Source organism: Diplotaxodon limnothrissa, linkage group LG6 (assembly GCF_057381915.1).
Source record: "Diplotaxodon limnothrissa isolate DT_005_m linkage group LG6, D_limnothrissa_male_GT1.1, whole genome shotgun sequence".
Lineage (NCBI taxonomy): Eukaryota > Metazoa > Chordata > Actinopteri > Cichliformes > Cichlidae > Diplotaxodon > Diplotaxodon limnothrissa.
Genome location: NC_140601.1, coordinates 34,645,018 through 34,666,385, shown reverse-complemented (window position 1 = coordinate 34,666,385; position 21,368 = coordinate 34,645,018). Strand labels below are relative to the sequence as shown.

Genomic DNA, 21,368 nt, shown 5'->3' with positions numbered 1-21,368 from the left:
AGGCGTGTTAGTGGGTGACAGTGTGATAAAGGTTTTGGCCTGAGACAGGAGATGTGCTACAGAAAACTTTTTGGTGTTGTTTAATGTGTTGATATCCACAATTTCATTATTTTCTAATACATTCATACATTTTCTAATTTTAAGTACTTTCTAATGATTTCTAACACAGTTCGATCTGTTTACAGCTGATTGCGTCAGTGGAATCCACCACAGTGCAATGCGAAGCAAATATTTATTTTAGGCTAAATTTTAGACTTTGTTTACACAATATCTTTAAACTATCAGTGAAATAATTGGGTAAACAGTCATCATTTTCCTTTTTCAGTTAGTTCTTTACTGACTAATCAGCTGCACTTGGAAGTGTTGCACCATTTGCTCTAAGGCATCTGATTGCCGTAGCAAAGAGGCTCTTTACACCCACTCACCACACATCTAAGTCTTCTGAAATTTCCAGTCAAAACCATTTACAACGAAACATAAGCATGAGCGTCATTTCTTAGGCACTCTTTCAACACCACTGGTTTCAGTTCAGTGGAGACTGTAACACTTAGAGTTAATTTCATTTGTACTGACACACTTTTCAGTTTTATGTGATGTTACTGGGTTATTATAACAATTTCAGGACTCGTACTTAACCGGATTTATAATTTATCTCCATTGCATCATAGGAGTAGTGTACACACTTTTAGGATGTAGACATTGCCAAGGACTAACACATGGCACACTAAAATGTGCCCATTGCTACTTTTTTCCATTAAATTATAGAGGAGCATCACCTTTTCAGAGGAATATCAAATGTAAAAATAATGATAGAGTTCAAATTAAACTATCCTATGAAATTATGACAAAAACTAGTATGCAAAATACTGAGGTATGATCTAGAAACTGAACCTTTTAAATGAAGATTAACCAGTTCCCCTTAGTGTGCTTTACTTAGACATGCTTAAGCCAGCTGAGAAAACCACCAGAAAACCAAAAGAGAGTGGAGGAAATAAAAGATAAAACAACCCAATGTACACACATAAAAACCTATGAGGAAAACAGTTTATGGGTTATAGTTCTACAGCAAAATAAAAAGACAGCTGTGCAAGTGTCTCCACAGCTGGGGGGTGGTAGTTTGTTAGTAAACTGAGTCTGCAAATAAATTTATGTACTGCTTTCTATACCCAGTGGCAGCAAGTTGTCACATATGTCATCTTCTTAAAACCCAGTTATGTGTTAAGTTAAGTGACATAAAATAAAACTGTCATTCAGTAAAGAGCCTCATGCAGGTTATTTATAGTTTTTACAGATGTTTGTACAAGTGCGTAAAAGGGTAAGTATAGATCTCTAAGTCTTTGAATAGTTGTTAAGTCACAGCTAGGCTAGTAATGTTTGTATTTACACTTTGAAGGCCATGTAACAATTTGTGCATGTTCACAAGGAGGCACATGTCCGGTGTGGGGGCACCGAGCCCTCGACAAACACATGATTGACTCTCTGATGCTACATTATGAACATTATTGGGCTGGACTATTGTTAATCTGACAATTTCTGAAACCACTGGCTGAAAGCATGGACGTTTACATTACTTAGGTACAAGTAAATTATGCTGTATTACTATAGATCAGACATCCCAGCATAATATAAATAATTAAAATCAATCAATACTTAGCTGCACCATTAGAGTGATATACATACAATTAAACAATAATTACGATCCATTATGATACCTGTCACTCAAGACATTTTACATAATGGGCACTTTTAAGTACTTTAAGGATATTTTGATATAACTATTTGTATAACTTTTGTATTATTTAGTAGGAATATGACTTTTAAGTAGAGTCTGAATAAATATTACTTGAAAAAACTTATTTAGTGACACATTTTAGTGCCACATTCAATGCTCGTGTATTTGGGCGTTTGTGCGCCAGTTTTCTTCACTGTCTTTATTTCCCCATCATACACGACCTCATTCTCTCCAACCACATCTACTAGGATGTTCTTGGTGCCCAGCCCTGCCCCGCTGAAAAAAAAACCCTGTAAAATTGCGAATAGGACTGAACCAAGAGTGCCAACTCTGTGGGGGGTCAAATTTACATTACGTTGTTATCAGTTACGGGTCTTACAGATGAGTATGTTAAATCGTTTGGAAATCATATCACACAATAAGGTATTAGCTTAGTTTTTCGATGAGTGAAGTAATTTATATTTTATAATTTTACTAGTTTTTATATTAAAGTGGAACCCCAGCATCCTTTAATGGTTTGTCCCCGCCGTCTAGTTTAGTTTGCCGAGTGTTATGACTGACAGCGGTCGGTTACTAAAGATAAGCGGGTTTGTTACGATTCTGAGTAGGTGAGTGAATACGTTTGGTGACTCTTTTTTGAGAGTTTAGCTGCTGTTTATTTTCATTTGCTTCTGTTTGTAATTTCTATTCAACTTGGTTAAAGTTCAACTTCAGTCTTTGGCAACTTGTCGACCGCCTCTTGTTAGAGTTTAAGCTAACCGACGGCAAAGAGAGAAGTTGGTGTTTTTAAAGGGCTCTGTGACTCTGCTCTTTTTGTTTCTGTAAGCTGTGTTCAGCAGAAAAGCCTGCGGATGTAATTACAGCGTCGGAATCTCTGAATAAGCATTTTGTTGTGTGTTGTGTTACGGCAGATTTTTTTTCAACGGTCTCCGTTTTCCCAAATTGGCAGATACGTTCAGATTAAAAGGTTGATCTGTGTTTCAGTTTGCAGTTTGGAGCTTAAAATGTTCTCACAGATAGCGCTGCTATGTTGTCAGACCGGTTGTCTGTTTGTCGAGAAGCTGATAATTGATCGCACAAGGTTGGGATGAGTCGGAGCAAGTTTACCATTTACTGTGCTGTTTTAAAAAAAAAAAGAAAGAAAAAAAGTTGGATCTAAAATCCTCACCATAATTTCTTATCTCCATTCATAATTAAGATCAAGCTTTTATACTAGCTTTTTAATAATTAAGTAAATAGACCTCCAAGTACATTGCACTTCTTTGACCACCCAAAGTGCTTTTTAAGTATTCAGACATAGATACTGTGAGAGATGATAAACAAACATATTTTTTCTATATCTCCCAATCTTTCTTTAACAAGGAAGACGTAATAGGTGCACTACTGGCATTCATTTAAATCTGTGTTGTAGTTTGCAGTTTCTGTGATGTAGCCAGGAGTAAACCTATCATTTAGAGTCCTCTGTTCTGAATTAAAGAGACTATTGTGGGCCTGAATAACAGTGTGACTGCTGTGTGTGTGTGTGTGTGTGTGTGTGTGTGTGTGTGTGTGTGTGTGTGTGTGTGTGTGTACGTGCGTGCATGCCTGGCTTTGTTAATTGAATGGACATTTGCATTATTGTCTATTACGGTATGATCTTTACAGTTTTTATTGCTCATCATATGCCCATTCGCCCAACCTTTATGTCCTTTACAGTTAAGCAGAGTTGCTGCAAGAAAATCTACCTCTCTTTCTCTCCACCCTTTCACGAGGCTTCACTCAAACTTTGAGGTATTGTAATCCAAGTCTTTGTTTTGCTGCCATGTTAACTGCAGCTTTGGGCTTTGCTGCTGCCTCTTGTTGGCTTTTCTCAGTACTCACTTCTCAGTTTTTGAAAGCTGGAAGGGTGGAGAAATTCCTTTTTGTATACTATCAGACCATTTTATGATCTCATACAGTGTGTTGATTTTTGGAGTGTGGTGTCTTCATTGTGACTTGGTTAAACTCCTCTTCATGGCCCTCCAGTTGGATCTGTCCAAATGTTCGTGCTACTTTTTGAGCTTTGTAAAAGACCCTAGTTTTGTCTTTTAGCCCTTCCTGCTTTGCTTTCGTTACTCCAAAAAACCCAAATTCCCTCTCCTCAGCTTTTACTTGTGCCTTTGTATTCAGTTCAATTACAGTTGCATTTCAATCTGCATGAATGATTGTTCATATTGACCAAAACATTTGTACTATACTCAAGCAACCCTACATCAAACTCCTTGTGTGCATTTTTCTCTGGCTTATTTTGTTTGGCTGTCTTTAAGATCAACTTTGACCTCCCTGCCTGGCTCTCTGTTTGACCCATTCCCACGGTATCCTGCACTGACTGTACACTCTCCGAGGACTGCCTTAATATTAGTTGCACTTAGACATTGAAATAGGAGAAACAGTATGACAAAATACAGAGAGTGACTCAAGCTGAGCAGTGTTGTATGACCCTGCTTTGTTTGCTTGTTTGCCCTGCAGAAGTGAAAATTTGAGATAGAAATATTAGTTGCATAACAAGCAATGCGCATGAAATGCATATGGAAAGAAATGGGTGCAGAAACATGATCCTGGAAACAATTTGGTAATCGGAAAAGTATGTTTGAAAGGGAGGGAAACCATATGTGTGCAGTAGATTGTCCTAACAGAGCCTGAAAAGAGCAAGCGCAGTAAAAAAAAAAATTAAACAATTGGTAATTCGGCATTTCTCAGCCATGGAGTCATTTAGTTGGTGACTGGACTGATATGCAGAGCTCCTCCCAACTCTTTCCATGCTGCATATGTTCACACAGAACAAAAACCAAGAGAACCAGCAATCCAGGTCTTGTCTTTTGTGTTTGTGGATCATCATTCATGTGGAATGATTAAACTAAGCACCCTTTGTTTGTTGCTGGCCCAGCAGTACAGTTTCAAAGTGGCAATCACATTAAACCAGTGGCGTCCACCTGTTTTCTGCCATGCCTGACATCAGAAGCTGAAGAAAGGATGCATCCCAAAGTTTGCATTGTTATTAATAACAATGAAAAATGATCGATATTGAATTTTACTTAAAGATGCATCCCATTATTGCAGTAGCATCATGTTTGTTTCATTTCATATATTCTGGTTATCTGTGTCAAAAGTTAAGAAGTCGTATGATGTATATTTATATACGTCATATTAGGAAAATAAGATGATATGTACTGATTTCAGTGGCTGATATTTATCTGCTGTGTCACTGCAGATTTGCTCTGGCTAAATATGCTGGAATTGTTGAAAGAGTTGAAAATGATCAGAGGAAAAAAATACTAAAAAAGGGGGGGACCGTACCGGTGACAGGCTGTGGTGACGTAACTCGGCTCATGAAGCTCATGACAAAAACCAATGTGGCAGCCGTAAAGGATGGCGGTGCCCCTGAAGCTCACCAAGTAGAGCGTGCATCCAGTGTAGTAATTCCTGATGTTGTTACTGCAGTGATCTGGGTCAGGACAGCCATTTATAATGTGTGTGTGCGTGTGTGTGTGTGTGTCCCTGTTAGCACTATACTGGCTCATCAAGTTTCCCTGAAGAACAAACAATATTGAAGGCCATTTATTTACATGAACGGATATCACCGGATTAAAAAGTGTGGCACATGACTGATTTTCTGGGTTGTATGTGACAAGGGTAAGAGCTTGGTAGAGAATGATCTCTTTGGTGGTTGAGCAATAGATTAGTTTGTGGGGATTTCTGAAAATGATTGGAACCTAAGTTTCCTCTTATATGAGTGTGTGGGTTTTGATAGCTTATTGAATGATAAGCTTTGCATTATCTGCTAACTGATCTCCACAGAGACATGCAAAGGAAATACTCACATGTATCATACTAGAGCATTATAGTCTTAGCAAACCAGCTCCAGCTCAGCTGTTTTTTATATTTGCTTATCATGAGCATTGTTGAGCTAATGTTTCTAGTGTGGGAGCATGTAAACAGGAAGTGGATCTAATGTTTGATGGAGTTGAAATTGTTTTCACAGATAGCCTCTGTTATGTTGTCAGACCAGTTGTCTGTTGTTTGAGAATCTGATAATTAAACCCATAAGCTTGAGATGAGTCTGAACAATCTTACCATTTATTGTGCTGTTGGGGTTTGTTTTTTTTGTTTGTTTTTTTTAAGTTGGCTCTAAAATCCATATTGTAATTTCTTATCTCCATTAATAATTGAGATACATTCAAGCTTTTATAATGGCTTTTAAATCATTTAGTAAATAGACCACTTCTCTTCTCTGACCACTCAAAGTGCTTTTTAAGTATTGTAACACAGATATTGTGAGAGATGAACCACAAACACAATTTTCTATATCACCCAATCTTTCTTTAACAAGAAAGAAGTAATAGGTGCATTGCAAGCATCCCTCAAACCACTGGACCTCATTTGAGGGAAATAATTAAAGAATAAGGACAGATTATGCTCCAAAAGTGACAAGTATGTAATAAAAAGCTGTGAGCCAGAGACAAACTGACAAAACAAACACCAACATGTATGGGTTTGCTGTTTTGTTTTTTACCACAACCATAAATATGTAAAATATGAAGACATTGTGGAGAGGTGTTTCTATTTTTTTATTATCCTACATTTAATTTTCTGTAAGTGTTATTAATAAAGCTTAGATATAATTTAGATCAGTTATAATAATGGATAGAGAAGGGTTAATCAGGGACTTTCTTGGCAAATTATTAATCAGAAAATCTTCTAAAATGATGTCAAGAGAAAAGTTACCTTTATAATAAGAACGAGGAAAAATCATTAATTATTGACCAAATTTAGATTGTAAATTGTCAGTCACTGTTACCAAAAGCCAAATGTTTTAATTTATTTTATTTTATTCTTTTAGTTTAATATCGCATTTTATCTTCCCAGATGTGTTGTGCCTCCTAGCTTTGAAGTAGGTGGAGTTTGTTTTTACAGTCAGCTATCATGTCCAAAGAGCAGAATTTATAGCTGCTCCAAGGTTAGATTACCATATGAAGCAGTTGCCCAGAAATAAAAGTAGAAAATCAGATGAACAATGTTCCATTTAAATGGCAAACAAGCCATCGAACATGCTTCCTCAAAATCTCTTATATGACACGATCTGATAGAAAAATCGTACAATGTGTTAGTCTGTCTCTGTTCATGTGTCATTCATAAATATTCATGTCACTGGTGACACAGTGCCATCTGACTCTGGCCACAGGCCTTATTATAAACCGCACCACAGTGGAGCTCTCAGAATTGTAGACAAAGTGACACAGTTCCTCACAGCAAGTCTCCCTGATGCATCATGCAGGTCACTTTATTCTCTTTGTAAAGGCCAGGGAATGTTGACAGTGCAGTGACACTTGATACACATTTGCACTTAAGCACACCTGTAACTTTAATAATCTTTCAGGGCAAGCAGTAACAAGACCGGGGCAATCAAATTCCAAGCAAGTGCGCTGGCATTTTCTTCCCCTTTATCTCTAACACTAACGCCCCACCTTCTAATCCTCCCCCCCCCCCCCTCCCAGGTAGAAGATCAAACACCATGGTGGAAGTAGAAGGCAGGTCTGAGCAGGCGCGGGTGTGAACCTGAGAATTACAGCTGGATACATCGAGACTGTCGGCAGAGAAGGAAAATGTCCCGAAATGTTAACTTTGACCTGAGCCACCCGCTTATGGAAGCTGGACTGGAGTAAGTGTCACTGTAGGGCTCTGTGTCACTTCATGTTACTCTTGTTTTGTTTTCACACTCTTCATTTTGATTTTGTCGATTTTTTTTTTCTTAGCGTGAAGGCCGTGAGAGCGGGAGGGAAGGCTTAAATGGGAAGGCAGATCAGACTGTACTCTGGTGCAGAGTTTTTGTCGTTTTTTTTCCTATCCTTTTCTTTTTTTTAACAATGCGACCAGCTGCTGAGCTCCACTTTATTGTCCTTGTTTCTGTTTGGTTGAACAGATCATGACTGTTTGCATGCTTGCTTCTTTTAATTCCTGTGTAGAAGTCAAAGGGAAGCGAACTTGCTGTTTGTCCTTCTAAAAAGACAAATGGTCTCTCCAGCTGGCTTAGGCGTACAGTATCTAAATCGGGAGTAGGCAACTTTTTTTTTTTTTCTAAGAGGGCCTGACTGACTGGTAGGGCTGCTCAATTAATCGAATTTTAATCACGATTACGATCTGGGCTTTCAACGATCATTAAAAATGACTGAGCCGATTATTAGCCCCTCCCTCATTTATCCGCGACACCTTAAAGGCCGGTCCGTGAAAATATTGTCGGGCATAAACCGGTCCTTGGCGCAAAAAAGGTTGGAGACGCTGATTAAGAGGACCCGAGGGAAGCTGGGAAAGCTAAGCAGAAGTTATTTGGAGAGTGACTGCTGTTGGTTGAAAAGAGAGGTAAAAAAAAAAAAAAACTTCAGTGGTGTTGCACACTATTTTATATTATTTTTTTAAAGTCATTGTTAACCCTTTAAAGCCAGTCAGAGCAGCATGCTCCGTTTTGTGTAACTATTTTTTAAATCCCTGTAGAACCTGAACCGAGTAAGCTAGCGCAATAATTTGTTTTGCATATGAAACCAGAGGAGTTGTACTTACATCTTATGCCATCAGCTTGTCCTCGGTCACGGTTTCCTTTCACATAAAGCTTTGCAAAAATTGCATAAAAAGGCTTGCAGGAACAAAAACATAATATTCCAGAAACACGCTTTGCCGTTCCTATCAGCTGTTCGTAACACTTCCCACAGTGAAACAGACGTCAGCACGAACTATCACATGTCCGCCATTTCCTGGCCGAAACCGGAAGTGATGTCATTTTCGCGGAAATTGTAGTTTTTTACTTGTAGGCCTTAAACCTATACTGGTCATGTTTGACTTTTCTGTGTCGTTTCTGGGATGCTTAGAACTCGAATTGCACTGCTGGAAATAGTTTATTTTGATGCACCTGCTGTTTTCTTTGCAAATTTGCATCATAGGATTGTTTTTTCGTTTTTCCTGCAGTATATAAAAATTGGTGTATCTCCAAAATAAAACTATGAAGACACTCAAAATAAATTTCCTGTTGTTGTAAACTATTTTTTGCAACTTTTTTGTATTTAAAGCTTTGAGGGATAAACCTCTTAAATTTCTCCAAGTAGAAATATATGTAAAAAAATACAAAAAACGATTTTCAATTTTTTTGTAGTTTATTGCACTTTTTTTGCAATTAATGTAGTTATTATGGACTTAATGCATACATATTATTAAAATATGGGCTATAACAGTTGTATAGCAACTTGAAATGCTCCCACAAATGGCACTACAACATGTAAAAAAATAATATAAGCTCTGGCGGACTTGGTTCTATAGTAGGTCTTAAAGGGTTAAATAAATATCGTCAAATAATCGAGATCTCAATTTCAGTGAAAATAATCGTGATTATCATTTTTGCCATAATCGAGCAGCCCTACTGACTGGGATACAAGGCAAGGAACCACAGCCCCACAGCAACTAGTTAGAGACAGGACATGGTGCTGAAATATGTTAAAACTAATACATTTTGGTCAAAATGGTTTTACAATAAGCCAAAACCAAGAACCTTGTTAGAAAATGTTTAAACTTTGTGTCAGTCTGGCACACAGTCAACGTAATGCACGCATTAACTTTTATTATTTAATGCATGGCTGCATGAGTAAATGGAAACGGATAAAATATGAACAACATGGTCACATTCGTGAGTGTGAATTGTCATATTTGTCTGACATTTCTTTTTTACCATCTATGAAACATTTTGCGTATGAAAAGTTTCCCCAGACACAGACTGGTGCCCGACATATCCTCCTCTGTGTGTTTCATAATCGCTGTTGAACCTCTCTCCTGACCTCTGTACATGTCTAATTTGGATTCATTGCTCCATAAGACATGGTGTCGCTGACTTTCATTTCAGTTCCTGTGTAATCTGGCATACCATCCCCTGTTTCCTTTACTTAAGAACAGCTCAACATCCTTCCAATGAGATCATTTCTTATGAAGCTTTGAACAGTAAATGGTACAGTTAAAGAAGCAGATGCAACAATCATGTCCCATGGCAGGTCTTTTTTTGTTTGTTTGGGGTTTTTTTTGTAAGTTCCTGGCACTTTTTTTGTCCTGTAATTTCTATGCAAAGTTTCTGGCTTGTAGCTCTTTGGGAATCACTTTGTAGGTAATTTTTGGCATTTTTGAAAGACCTTCAGGAGAACTATTACGCAAGACAACTTAAAAAAAACAATAAGCAAACTTTGGCTCCTTGGAAGCAAAAATGAGAGATGACTTGAGACTTTTACACTGGACTGTGTATTGCGCTTTTTTGTTTGTTTGTTTGTTTGTTTGTTTTGCCCAAATGTGATATAGATGGTGCAGGAAGAGGCTTGCAGCCTCCCACTCCCACCGGGGCCACTGATGACCAAGTCAGAAAGTGTTTTATCTGTAGGTTACTCAGTGGTCACTGGCCCTCAGAGCACTTTGAAGCCTTTGAATCTAGCCTAGTCTGTACCACCCTATTTCCTTTTTTTATCGGTCCTCAAGCCTGTGCGTCTCTCTGTCAGGAGCCCGGCAGATGAGGAAGGTGTTCACGATTCATTTCAGCAGCTAATTGCAGAACACCGTGACAATGGAGCAGCATCCAGTGCCTTGGAGCTGCAGCAGCTGCAGAGTGATTTGGATGAGGAGAGTCGAGGTAAAAAGAAAGACTGTTTGCATGTGATGAACTCTTATTTTTCATTTATATAAAAAATATATATTCTCTTTCTTCATGCCTAAAATGTCTTTACCACTTGTAATACCTTTCAATGCTGCGTTGAATTGCAAAGGCATCATTTTCTGTCTATTTGTTTTTCTATCCTCAGACAATATGCCATTGAGTGGCCCTGAACATGAGCATAGAAGGAGGCAGGGGGCAAGTGATTTGGAATGTGATGGTGGTGAAAGAGAAATGGACCCCATCCAAGGTGAAGGCTGGTCCTCGGACACCTTGAAAATCCTGTCCTCCATGCCCAGTCGCACCATTGGTGAGTCCTGCAACAAGCAACTATTAATCATGAGGAGAGTATTATACATAGAAATAAATAAATCAGTTTGTTTTAAAACCTTATGAGCACACTCATCTGGATTACTTTGTGTGTGTCCAACATGTGTTTTAATATAATTTTGACACTCCTCTCTAGGATTTCTGACACATGCTGATTCAGTGTGGTGACTGTTCACTTGAATCATGTCGGGCATGCAGTGCAATCCATCCAGCACTAATCACTAATAGTGTGTTGGCTTAGTCAGATTTAAAACTATGTAACAGCTGCAGAGCTCTAAGTCAGAACATTTTCATGTTTCTTTTAAAAAATGTTCTTACAACTAACTTAAATCATAAACAGTCTCACACAGTCTATATGCTGTTTTCCTTTTGTTTTTACATTATTGAAAAATATCAGACTTCTCAAACAGTTACCACAGAATGAGAAATGAGAATTGTTACCACAGTTTGGTTTATGTTGAAATCCAGTCAAAATCCTTAATGCAAAGTGTTCTAGAAGCATGTTCGCAGTAGTTTCTGAGAAATATACAGACCTAAAACACAAAATACTGTCTGAAAGTTGGTCTTGTTCTAAGAGCTTTCTTATCCCTTTTTTTTTTTTTAATTAAAAAATATTTAAATTGTAAAAAAAAAAATGGATAAGATCGTCTTTATCTTTCCCAAAAGTTTGTTTTGTTTTGTTTGTTTGTTTGTTTGTTTGTTTTGTTCTTTTGCTTATCTGTTTGTTTTGGGTGTTTGGTTGTTTGTGTGTTTGTTTGTTGGAATAGCTTAAAAAATAAACTGATTTAAAAAAACAACTTAAAATAAATAAATGTTATTTAATGTTTTGCTGAGTGTAAAATAATTAGGTGGCCCTAGAAAGTAACTTAATGAATTCAGTATGGTATATTCTATCATATTCTAAAGTAACTTGCTAAATAAATGCTCAGTATACCACTGTAGTGGACAGGGCAGTGCTGACCAGTAAAATGAGGTACTGGTGTAGCAGGTGTTAACATGGTGTTACTGCTTGATGTAACATGGTGTTGATGTGTTTCAGCAGGAAGCATTTCGTTTATCACCTTCCTGTCTGTGGCAGTTCAGGAGAAACAGGGTGGCAATGAAGATTGCTTTGTTTCTTTGCAACATGGTGCAATATTTTAAGCATGTGAAACACAACTGGGAGATTATATAGACTTAGACTATATACCAGACTTTTAATACACGCCAAGCCACCCAAAAAAGTATTTTTTTTTTTTGTAAACCTGCTAGCTTAATCTCTAAGAATGTAACATAAATTATTTATATTTATATTTTATATAAAGAGTAGCTACAGCTATAAAATAAATGTAGTGCAGTAAATGCTTTGTCTCCCTTTAGAGTTACCACACAGGAAGTAGCTGCTAGAAAGAGACGAGGTGGCTTCTGTTAGCTTGCCACAAAGTTTACAAGATGTCTGCATGATTTAAAGCTTTAGCAGTTTATCTGCATCAAACGGTGCTTCTTAATGTACTTCTTCTTTCACCCAACTTCTTGTTTGGGTGAAACAAGAAGTTGGAAGAGCTCTCTGGTTTCATGAAACTCCTTCGAGGAAATAATTGTTGTTGATCCCATTTCTGCAGGCCGCAACAGGGGAGCCATCATCTCTCAGTACTGCAACAAGACCTTGAAGCTTAGGAGACGCCGGCAGACCAGACCATCCATCCGGGACTTCTCTCCCTCCTCTAGACCGTCCATACGAAGCTACGGCATGGAGGGGGACACTACAGATGCAGAAGGTGGAGGCTGTCAGACGAGTGATGTGCACTGTTTACTCTGATTAAATTATACTGCATTAGAATGATGTAATATAAATGATGTCGCTTGTGTTTATTATAGTGAGTAAGAGGGAACGTCTGGTGAACAACCTGCAGAACCTGCCTGTGAGCGACCGGGTGAGGATGCTTCGAGGAATGCCTCTGAGTGTCGCTGAGAAGAAAGAAATCAGGCATGTTGCGCGTAGTCATCGCTTCTTTTGTGTTTTATTTATGTTTGCAGCCACATAAACTGACTGCCTGCTTAGTTCTACTCTTTCTGACATTAGCTGCACATCTTATTCTCACTGTATACTGGATTTTAAACACTGCAAATAAATGTAATGATCTACAATCTTTGATATCATTAGAGTATTTACAAAGTTTATATTTACTGGTCTGTAAATACTCTTTCACATCATGTCACTGAAAATGATCCTTTGTTGTTTTTTGTATACAGGAATTTAGTAATGCAGAAGGAGAAACGGATACTTTCCAACAAGAAGCTTTCCTGTTGCAGTCAACTTAAATACTACATCATCATTGTAAGTTATCCTTTGTATTTCTGTGATTTTTAAATTCCTTAACAGATACAAGGAAACTAGAAACTGTTATAGTTGTGTTTCTATGTTTGCATTTTTAATAGTGAGGGGAAAAAAGATTAAAAAAATGCTTGCCCACACGGAGTTCAAAACTCACTTTAACTCGTTTGTCTTTTTTTTTTCTTTTTTTTTCTTTTGAGAGGGAAAAAGTGTCAATACTTGTATAAAACAAATACAATCAGTATTTATGTGACAAATAATATCTTGCTGTGAGGGATAAGTTTGTCCTACAAACTGCTGAGAATTGTAGAGATGACGACCCAAAGTGCACAGTTTGCACATTGTGCTCCCATCATTGTTTTCAGTTGCATCCTGTTCTCCTGCTGCGTCTTATCAATAATCAGTTTCTGGAGTATAACCTCTTTGTCATGTACTTGGATTTCTGTGTTTGTGTTTATAAGGTACTGTTCCTTCACTCATATGAACATTACTGTTAGCAAGTCCAAAATAAGAACAAAGTTCACTTGTCATTGGATGGCAGAGAGGAAGCACAGAATAAAATTCAAAATAAAACTGAAAACTAAACATGAAACTAACACAGACATGAATACTAACACTTAGACAAAGGACTGAAGCATGAACATGGAACTAAGACAAAGGAAGTCACAACAAAAACACTCTGAATAGACCAGGGCTACTGATAATAATCAGCCTGAACCACAACACAAAGTAACACAAAACTAAAACCCAACAGCAGAATATTTCTAAACTAAACACAGAAACCAAAGACTCAAAAATACCACAACTAAGACTCACAATATACCAGAACAATAAAGAAATCAATGGGAAATGCCTAAAGAAAAACTTAAGCTTAAATATATTTACTAAGAATTTGAAACTCAAATACACGAGCAATCCACATACTTGGCAAGAAAGAACCCCACAAGGCTCAGGGGCTGGTCAGCAAACACATGTCATGTTTATCTCCCATATGTGATTGATTGTGTAAATTGTCAGTACTTGGCTAGTGCAAGATTAAAAAATTAAGTTCTGCTCTAACCACATTTCAAAGCATAAAATCATATATGAGCATATCTGTCTCCTCTGCATTCCTTCCTCTGTTTTTTTTTTTTTTTGTTTTTTTTAAGTTTAAGCTGGGTTATTCTTGTCAGGGTCACTGAGGTGTGATAACATGGAAACACAAATGAAACTCATAAAATGCACTGTGGATAAATGTGCCCAAGGTCCTGAGGTGTAGAGGAGTGTGGGGTATAGGTGTGATATTGTGTAATGTGCAGCTTGTTACTTTGCAAAACGTTTTCTACAGAAATTCCAAGTTACTGACAAAATGTAAACCCTACCTGAACCAAAGAAGCATTTGAGTCGCGACACAAGCCTTTCAAACTTTAGCTATGTAGTAAATGTAGCATGATATCTACAATGTGTAAGAGTGCTTATTCATTATGTGGTAGTAAGGGACAGGTTATTAACTCTGCTTTAAATGTCTGCAGCGCGGGGGGGGGAAGCGTTCGACCTGTCTTCATGGTTTTATATGTAACAACTGCAAGATCTGTCTCCATCAAAACTTCACAATTCATCCTTTTAAGATCCTATAAAACATTATTTAATATTAAAGATTTATTCAAGGTGCTCTAAGGGTGTGACATGCTATTGTAAATGTGTCACATGAAAATGGAACATTTGACTTTCATGTTGCAGCTGGGGTGGTTATTTCCTGTAGGTGTTCCTACCAGTGTGATTGCTCTGTTGCCCAAGCATTTATGACTTTCTATATGAGTCACAGCGTCTCAGAAAACCACAAACACACGTCCAGTTTGTCTTGTGTTGCTACAGTGATTTATTTATTTTTTCCACCTGACTTTTTTTAAACTGTCTCCTTCCAGGCTGCAAGAAAGAGCTGGTACAGCTGGTTGTCCTTCCTGCACTCTCTCCAGCCGTGGCAAACGCTGCTCAAGAGAGTGAGCGGGCGTTTCGGGACTGGAGTCCTCTCGTACTTTCTCTTTCTCAAGACCCTAGTCTTTTTTAATGTCTTCCTGTTCCTGGTTACGGGTGCGTTCCTGGTGCTGCCTCAGGCTGTGCATCCTCCATACCGGGATACGACATCATTCTCTGGACTGGAGCTCCTCACTGGAGCAGTAAGTTGTCTGCTGCAGAGTTTGCATGTTCTCCCTGTTTTTGCGTGGGTTCTCCCCGGCTTCCTCTCACAGTCCAAAGACATGCAGTTAGTGGGGATAGGTTAATTGGAAACACTAAATTGCCCATAGGTGTGAATGTGAGCGCAAATGGTTGTCTCTGTCTATGAGTTAGCCCTGCGACAGACTGGCGACCTGTCCAGGGTGTAACCTGCCTCTCGCCCTAAGACTGGGATAGGCTCCAGCACCCCCCCATGACCCTGAAAAGAATAAGCGGAAGTGGATGGATGGATAGATGGATCGATCAACTGAGGAGTTGCACCAAGGCCTAGTATAAGATAAATAAGGATAATTTTGCACTGAACTATACAAAGAAACAATACAATCAAACATAATTTTAGCTGCTTGATTTGGAAATGAGCATAACAAATAGCATTTAAGAATTTGATATGTTCCCTTATTTACAGGAAGTGTAGTAATAATAAGAACAAAGACGAAAAATTATTTTTCCAGGCAGTTCCTGTTCCCAAGTTGGAGCAATGCAATTTGTTAACCTTTCACTGTGTTTGTTTATTTATATTTGCCTGTACTTGCTTGTAAAGTACAGCTAAAGAAGTTTCTGTTCTTGTGTTTGTCTCAGGGCTCTTTCTCACATACCGTTATGTACTATGGATACTACGCTAACTACACACTGCCTAGGCGCTCCAGGGATGAAGGGGGAGGACAAAATGCCTCCACATTGACAAGTGACTCACAGCAGTTCTCTTACAACATGCCTCTCGCATACTTTTTCACCATTGGAATGGCATTTTTCATCACATGCATCATCCTTGTATACAGGTACAGATAAAAACAGACCTCATACAACTGTATCCACATCAGTCTTGCTTTTTTGTTGTTTACACGTCATCTCCCAACAGCATGTCGAAAACATTTGGTCGGAGCTTCAGAATCAACAAATCTAATAGTATCTTGACTATGAAGACCTTCAGCTGCTGGGATTTTAAAGTCATCAAGAAAAAGTCTGTTCAAATCATGTCTGAAAATATCGGCACACAGCTCAAGGTAAGCATGCAAACAAACACGATGCTCGTTCACATTGTAGACGCTGACTGGCAGGAATGTGCTGACCTGAAACATTCATTGTGGTCTGTATCTCTCCCTCACACCATCATTCTCCTGCCCCCTCACCAGGAGCTGCTGGCAGAGCTGACTCAAAAGCATACCAAGAGCACTTTCTGCAAAAGGTTCTGTAGGCTGATGGTTCATGGAGTGGCATGGACAATCTGCATAGCAAGCACCACTGGCTGTATGGCTGGCGTTTACTACTTCTCTGAGTTTATCCACAAGGTGAGGCTGGATGGATTGTCCTCCCCAGTGTGTCATAAAGTCTTTGTTCCATATGTCTCTTTAAACAGGGAGCTTGTTAACACGGGATGTACTTCCTGTATATCACACAGATTAGTGACTAGGTGCACGTTTTCAGCATCACAGTAATATCTAAATATCTCCTGCTGCTTCTAAAATGAATTTAATCTATTTATACATCTTATATTTCCCACTTTTCTTACAATTTCATTCATTTCAAATTTATATACATCTATGATTATAGTCAGGTTCAGTCATGATATGTATCGACTAAAAATATTGCTCAATCAAACCAATACTTTCCAGTAATGTAACTGAACAGCTTATCCACACCTTGTTTCTTCCTGCTTAGGACCTGCAGCAAAACCATCGTAATCTTGACGTGAACCCTTTGATGAAAGAGGCCAAATTGTTGTCTCTGCCTACGGTGGTTTCTGTTATTAACCTGCTGTTACCTGCCCTGTTCAACCTCGTCGGCTGGATGGAGACCTACGAGTCACCTTCTGTTTTTGCATATGTCGCCATTGGCCGGTACGAGCAGAGCATTATGTGGTTGAGTAATGTCAGAGGTTAGAGTACAGAACTGATGGATTTGGTTGTTAACAGTCTCTCTCTGTGTTTTCTAGGAATTTGATGTTGAAGATGAGCATGCTTGGAGTTCTCTGCTTCCACTGGCTGGGTCGGGTGGCTCCTGAATACAAAAGCATTGGCCTGACGGTAACATAAACAAGAAATTACACTTTGAAGCTACCAGAGTAGACAACTGTGTGAATAAAGGGTTTCTAATCACAAGTTTGTTTTGACTATGTCTGTTATCTCAGTGCTGGGAGGATTTTGTGGGTCAGGAGCTTTATCGCTTCCTGCTCATGGACTTCATCTTCACTCTACTGGACACGCTGTTTGGCGAGTTACTTTGGAGGTGGGTCACTTCAACAAGTTCTTTCTTGGTTTGTCTTTTTTTTCTGTCATTAAATGTAATTAAACTTTTATCTCTTTATGTACTTTTAGTCAAGTTCTTTTATTACATTAACTCATCTCATGTCTCCTCTGGCCTTTGGCAGGTTGTTTTCTGAAAAGGTGCTGAAAAGGAAGAGGAAACCAGTGTTTGATATCGCCAGGAACGTTCTGGATCTCATCTATGGACAGACATTAGCCTGGTACAATTCTCTTTAGATATGCACACAGTGAAGTGGCCCTGCTGCGACAAGCTCTTCATTCTGATGGATGAGAATTATGTTTGTGTTTCTTCAGGTTGGGAGTTCTCTTCAGTCCAGTCCTGCCTGTGGTGCAGATTCTCAAACTATTTCTGGTCTTCTACATAAAGATGGTAAATGCACAAAAGAGACACTGAAATTCAAAAAGAAAATCAGAAAAAACTTGCTCAAGGTGGAACTGTTTTTTGTTTGTTGTTGCAAAAGAGTTAGTGAGAGCTAATTAGAGGTACAGGGTGGTGGTGTGACAAAGAACCAAACAAAACAAAAAGGAACTTATAACAGAAGGGTAATAGTTAAGCCTGACTCTTAACCATCAAAGGTGAAAAAGCAGCATCCTGCCAGTGTCTCAAAATACTTGCAGTGTGGCGTTCGGGGAAGTGAATTATTACTGTCTCGCCAAAACTCCTGTTGTTTTGCAGGTGTGTCATGCAGAGGAACAAAACAAGCACGTTACAGACCTCAACATTACAAGAAATAACATAAATATCCTGTAGCACAGGACATAATACCAGGAAACCTTAAAATCTGGATGCAAACTGGAATGAGGCCAAAGGCACGTTGTTCACTTGAAAGCACAGCTTAAGCTTGACTTTCGTTTTGACTTTCGTTATAAACCAGCTGCCTGGAGCCTGATTGGGGTGCTGGCTTGGGCCCTCCTCCAGTCAGGCTCTGGGCAGCTGTAGAAGGTGGGATAAGGCAAAGCAGAGACCCGTGTGCAGGCAGCTATCCAGGACAGATCTGCACACACCAGTTATTATACAAAATGGTTAAATCGTGTGTTCACATGTCTGTAGACTCATTGTTCGATTAATTAAGCAGCAATGTAGCCTTAAAATATTGTATGTCGTCTCTGCTGTCTTACCTTTAATTTGCCTGTAGACACTGAGTTCAGTGGGACACATCTTCACTGTCAACCTTTCTCCTGAACCTCTGACACTTCTTATGAAGGCATTGACCTCTGACCCCAGCTCTTGTGTTATTTCTTTATTCCACAGAGCAGTGTGATGTTGAACTGTCAGGCCCCCAGGAAGCCATACAGAGCCAGCCAGATGACCACCATCTTCATCACTCTCCTTTGCATCCCCTCCCTCCTCGGCGCCTCCGTGTGTGTCACATATACCATGTGGAGGTACTCGCAAACAGGCAGCTCAAAGAGGATTTAACCCCCTCCTTTTCTCTAGCTACTACATCTGCAACTCTGGCATGTTCACATCAACATTAATGCTGCATGAATGAAACCAGGTCACTTATCTATTCCAGTGAAATCACAAATGCAGAATAATCCTAAAAAAACCAACCTGCAGCACAGCACAATCTGCGAAGCACTTTATTAAGCAAACAGTAGCTTTTTTGTGTCAAACTGTTCTTCAAAGAGCGAATGGGTTTGATTTTGAAGAACAGATTGGTTCTCAGCTCTGAGAGTAACCCAGAACTGATAATGTTCTCAGTCCAACAGCTGGAAACCTCAATGGAAACCTTGGCATTTAAGTGGTCGCCTTGAGGAGATCGTGTTTTTGACACTAAGAGGGAGGCAGGTCCCTGTAATGTGACTGTATCCCTAAGAGATGAATAATAGATACAAACACACATGTGAGCTCAGCCTTAGTGAAGGGTTATAAATTCATGGCTGGGTTAGTTTCAAAAAACTTTTTCCAACAATAAGAAACAGAACTTGATTCGTCTTTTGTTCTCCGGCCTGCACAAATACTCGAGGCATTCACACATCTGTTGTTTCTGTGTCTTCAGCATCACACCGTCTACATCGTGTGGTCCGTTTCGTACGCTTGACACAATGTTTAAGGCGGGAAAACACTGGATGGAAATACTGGAAAAAGATAATCCCAGCCTGTCCGTGCTGTCCAAGGCTCACACATATTTTGTGGAAAACCCATTTTTTCTGTTTGTGGGAGCAGGCATCTTTCTGTGAGCACACACACACACACACGATCTATATCACTGATAGCAGTGTTATCTTTTTAAACACTTGATTGTTTTGTGATTTTCTGTTGATCAGGATAGTGATATACTTCCATAGTCAGGTGGTGGACGGTCAGAGGAAGATCATCAGTTTACTCCAGGATCAGATACAAAATGTAAGGCACCACCTAGTGTTCAAATACAGATCTTGGTGGGTTTTTTCGGTCCAAGTTTACCACAGTGCTAGGATGTTATACACTGAAATGTATTTGTACTTTTTCTTTTTTCCTGCGTGTCTTCAGGAGGGAGAAGATAAAAAGTTCTTGATCAATCGGCTGCAGTCTGTCCACAAGCAGAAACAAGATGCTGGAAAACATCTTAAAAGCCAAGTCAGTCACCTTTATAACCACCAACATTTCTAATGCTACAACACCAGACTGCACATCCAACCTTTTTCTTACCTTCCATGTTATTTCCTTTCTTTTTTTTAGGACTCTACATGTTGAGGCAGCTGATTCTCCAGAAGACAAACCTCAGTCCACCAAGCACAGAAATTTTAAACCTGTGTGGATAAAACTGGAATACTAACCAGGAACTCAAAATCACTGTGCAGCAGTAGATGTTTCATTTTGCCAAACGCAGATTGTTGAAGTGTGTGTTGTTAGAAGGAAAAGGGACTGTTTATTTATCTACGTGAATGTTACTTGTGATGTTGCTGGTTTACTTTAAAGATGCACAGACTGATAAAGAGTTTAAGAAAAGGCAGCGTCACAGTGGTGGGATATGAGAGGGAAAGAAGAGAACAGTCTGAGGAGCTCAACAAGCAGATGAAACAGGTAAATCTTTCTGTAATAATAAAATGGGCAGCATAACAAGAAATCTTTAGCCCTTCCTTTTTTAGAAGCACTTTTATAGCAAATGTGAACAAAAGTTTATTATTACTGGAAAGATATTCTACCGTGTGTTAGTATGTATGCTGTAGCTGGATTTATTACTTGTTGGTGTGAGTGTGTTTATGTTGTAAATGATGTTATTATTATTTTTCTTGGGTGATAACTGCCACTGTTCTGTTTTGTAAGTAAATTATCTTTTTGTCATATTTCAGCGTGTATTTGTCTTTATTAGTGCGTTTTTAAAGGAGTGGGCACTACTACCATACAACAAAATATAAGGCTTACAGCCTGAAGAACAGTATGGACATAATGCACTCTACAAGCATACACTTTTCTTTCTTTCTTCTTTTTTTTTTTTTAAACAAACATGCAGGTAAAAAGCCAAATATGTAGTTGGTGGTATGTAGGTGGTTAACTGTGTTTGACCATAAGGAAATATAAAAAGATCTCTTCAGTAGAAAAATAAATAAATCCTTTAACCGTGGCCTGAAGAACAAAGTAATATTTCATCTTTATATCAGTAAATATTACCCATTAAATTATCTTTTCCATAAAGAGAAAAAAAAAGCAGCATATTTGGTGAAGGGTTGAAACAGCAGCACCGTAGATGGGTTTCTGAACTGGATATTTTAGAGGTGAGCACCAAGTCCCACAAAGAGCATGCTGGAAAAATCCAAAACAACAAACTGGGAAGTGTTTCCAGTCTTTCCCATCAAAACTCCGGAGACGGACCTGCACATATAAATGATACAGTACAT

At 38.7% G+C, this 21,368-nt stretch overlaps 1 protein-coding gene across 2 annotated transcripts; it reads left to right on the top strand.

Annotated features, from left to right (window-relative positions):
* The first annotated feature begins 2,281 nt into the window (after nt 1–2,281).
* tmc6b (transmembrane channel-like 6b) lies at nt 2,282–20,642 on the top strand. 2 transcript variants are annotated; one of them, XM_085356281.1, is made up of 22 exons: nt 2,282–2,340; nt 3,428–3,502; nt 7,246–7,409; nt 10,270–10,400; nt 10,570–10,731; nt 12,353–12,508; nt 12,609–12,717; nt 12,984–13,068; nt 14,970–15,221; nt 15,859–16,058; nt 16,139–16,283; nt 16,413–16,568; nt 16,939–17,117; nt 17,213–17,303; nt 17,408–17,505; nt 17,648–17,743; nt 17,838–17,913; nt 18,796–18,929; nt 19,547–19,723; nt 19,815–19,893; nt 20,020–20,106; nt 20,209–20,642. In XM_085356281.1, exons 3-22 carry the CDS (start codon nt 7,354–7,356, stop codon nt 20,221–20,223), a joined length of 2,484 nt encoding a protein of 827 aa, XP_085212407.1. In that variant the 5' UTR covers nt 2,282–2,340; nt 3,428–3,502; nt 7,246–7,353; the 3' UTR covers nt 20,224–20,642. The 2 variants fall into 2 exon arrangements, with proteins under 2 accessions (XP_085212407.1, XP_085212408.1); XM_085356282.1 differs by lacking the exon at nt 3,428–3,502 and having other exon boundaries at nt 2,289–2,340.
* The last annotated feature ends 726 nt before the right edge of the window (nt 20,643–21,368 follow it).

Coding starts and splice junctions, on each gene's coding strand:
- tmc6b (XM_085356281.1), top strand. CDS start 7,354: ATGTCCCGAAATGTTAACTTTGACCTGAGCCACCCGCTTATGGAAGCT. Junction 17,304..17,407: donor ACAAAAGCATTGGCCTGACG/GTAACATAAACA, acceptor CTGTTATCTCAG/TGCTGGGAGGATTTTGTGGG. Junction 17,914..18,795: donor TGGTCTTCTACATAAAGATG/GTAAATGCACAA, acceptor TTTATTCCACAG/AGCAGTGTGATGTTGAACTG.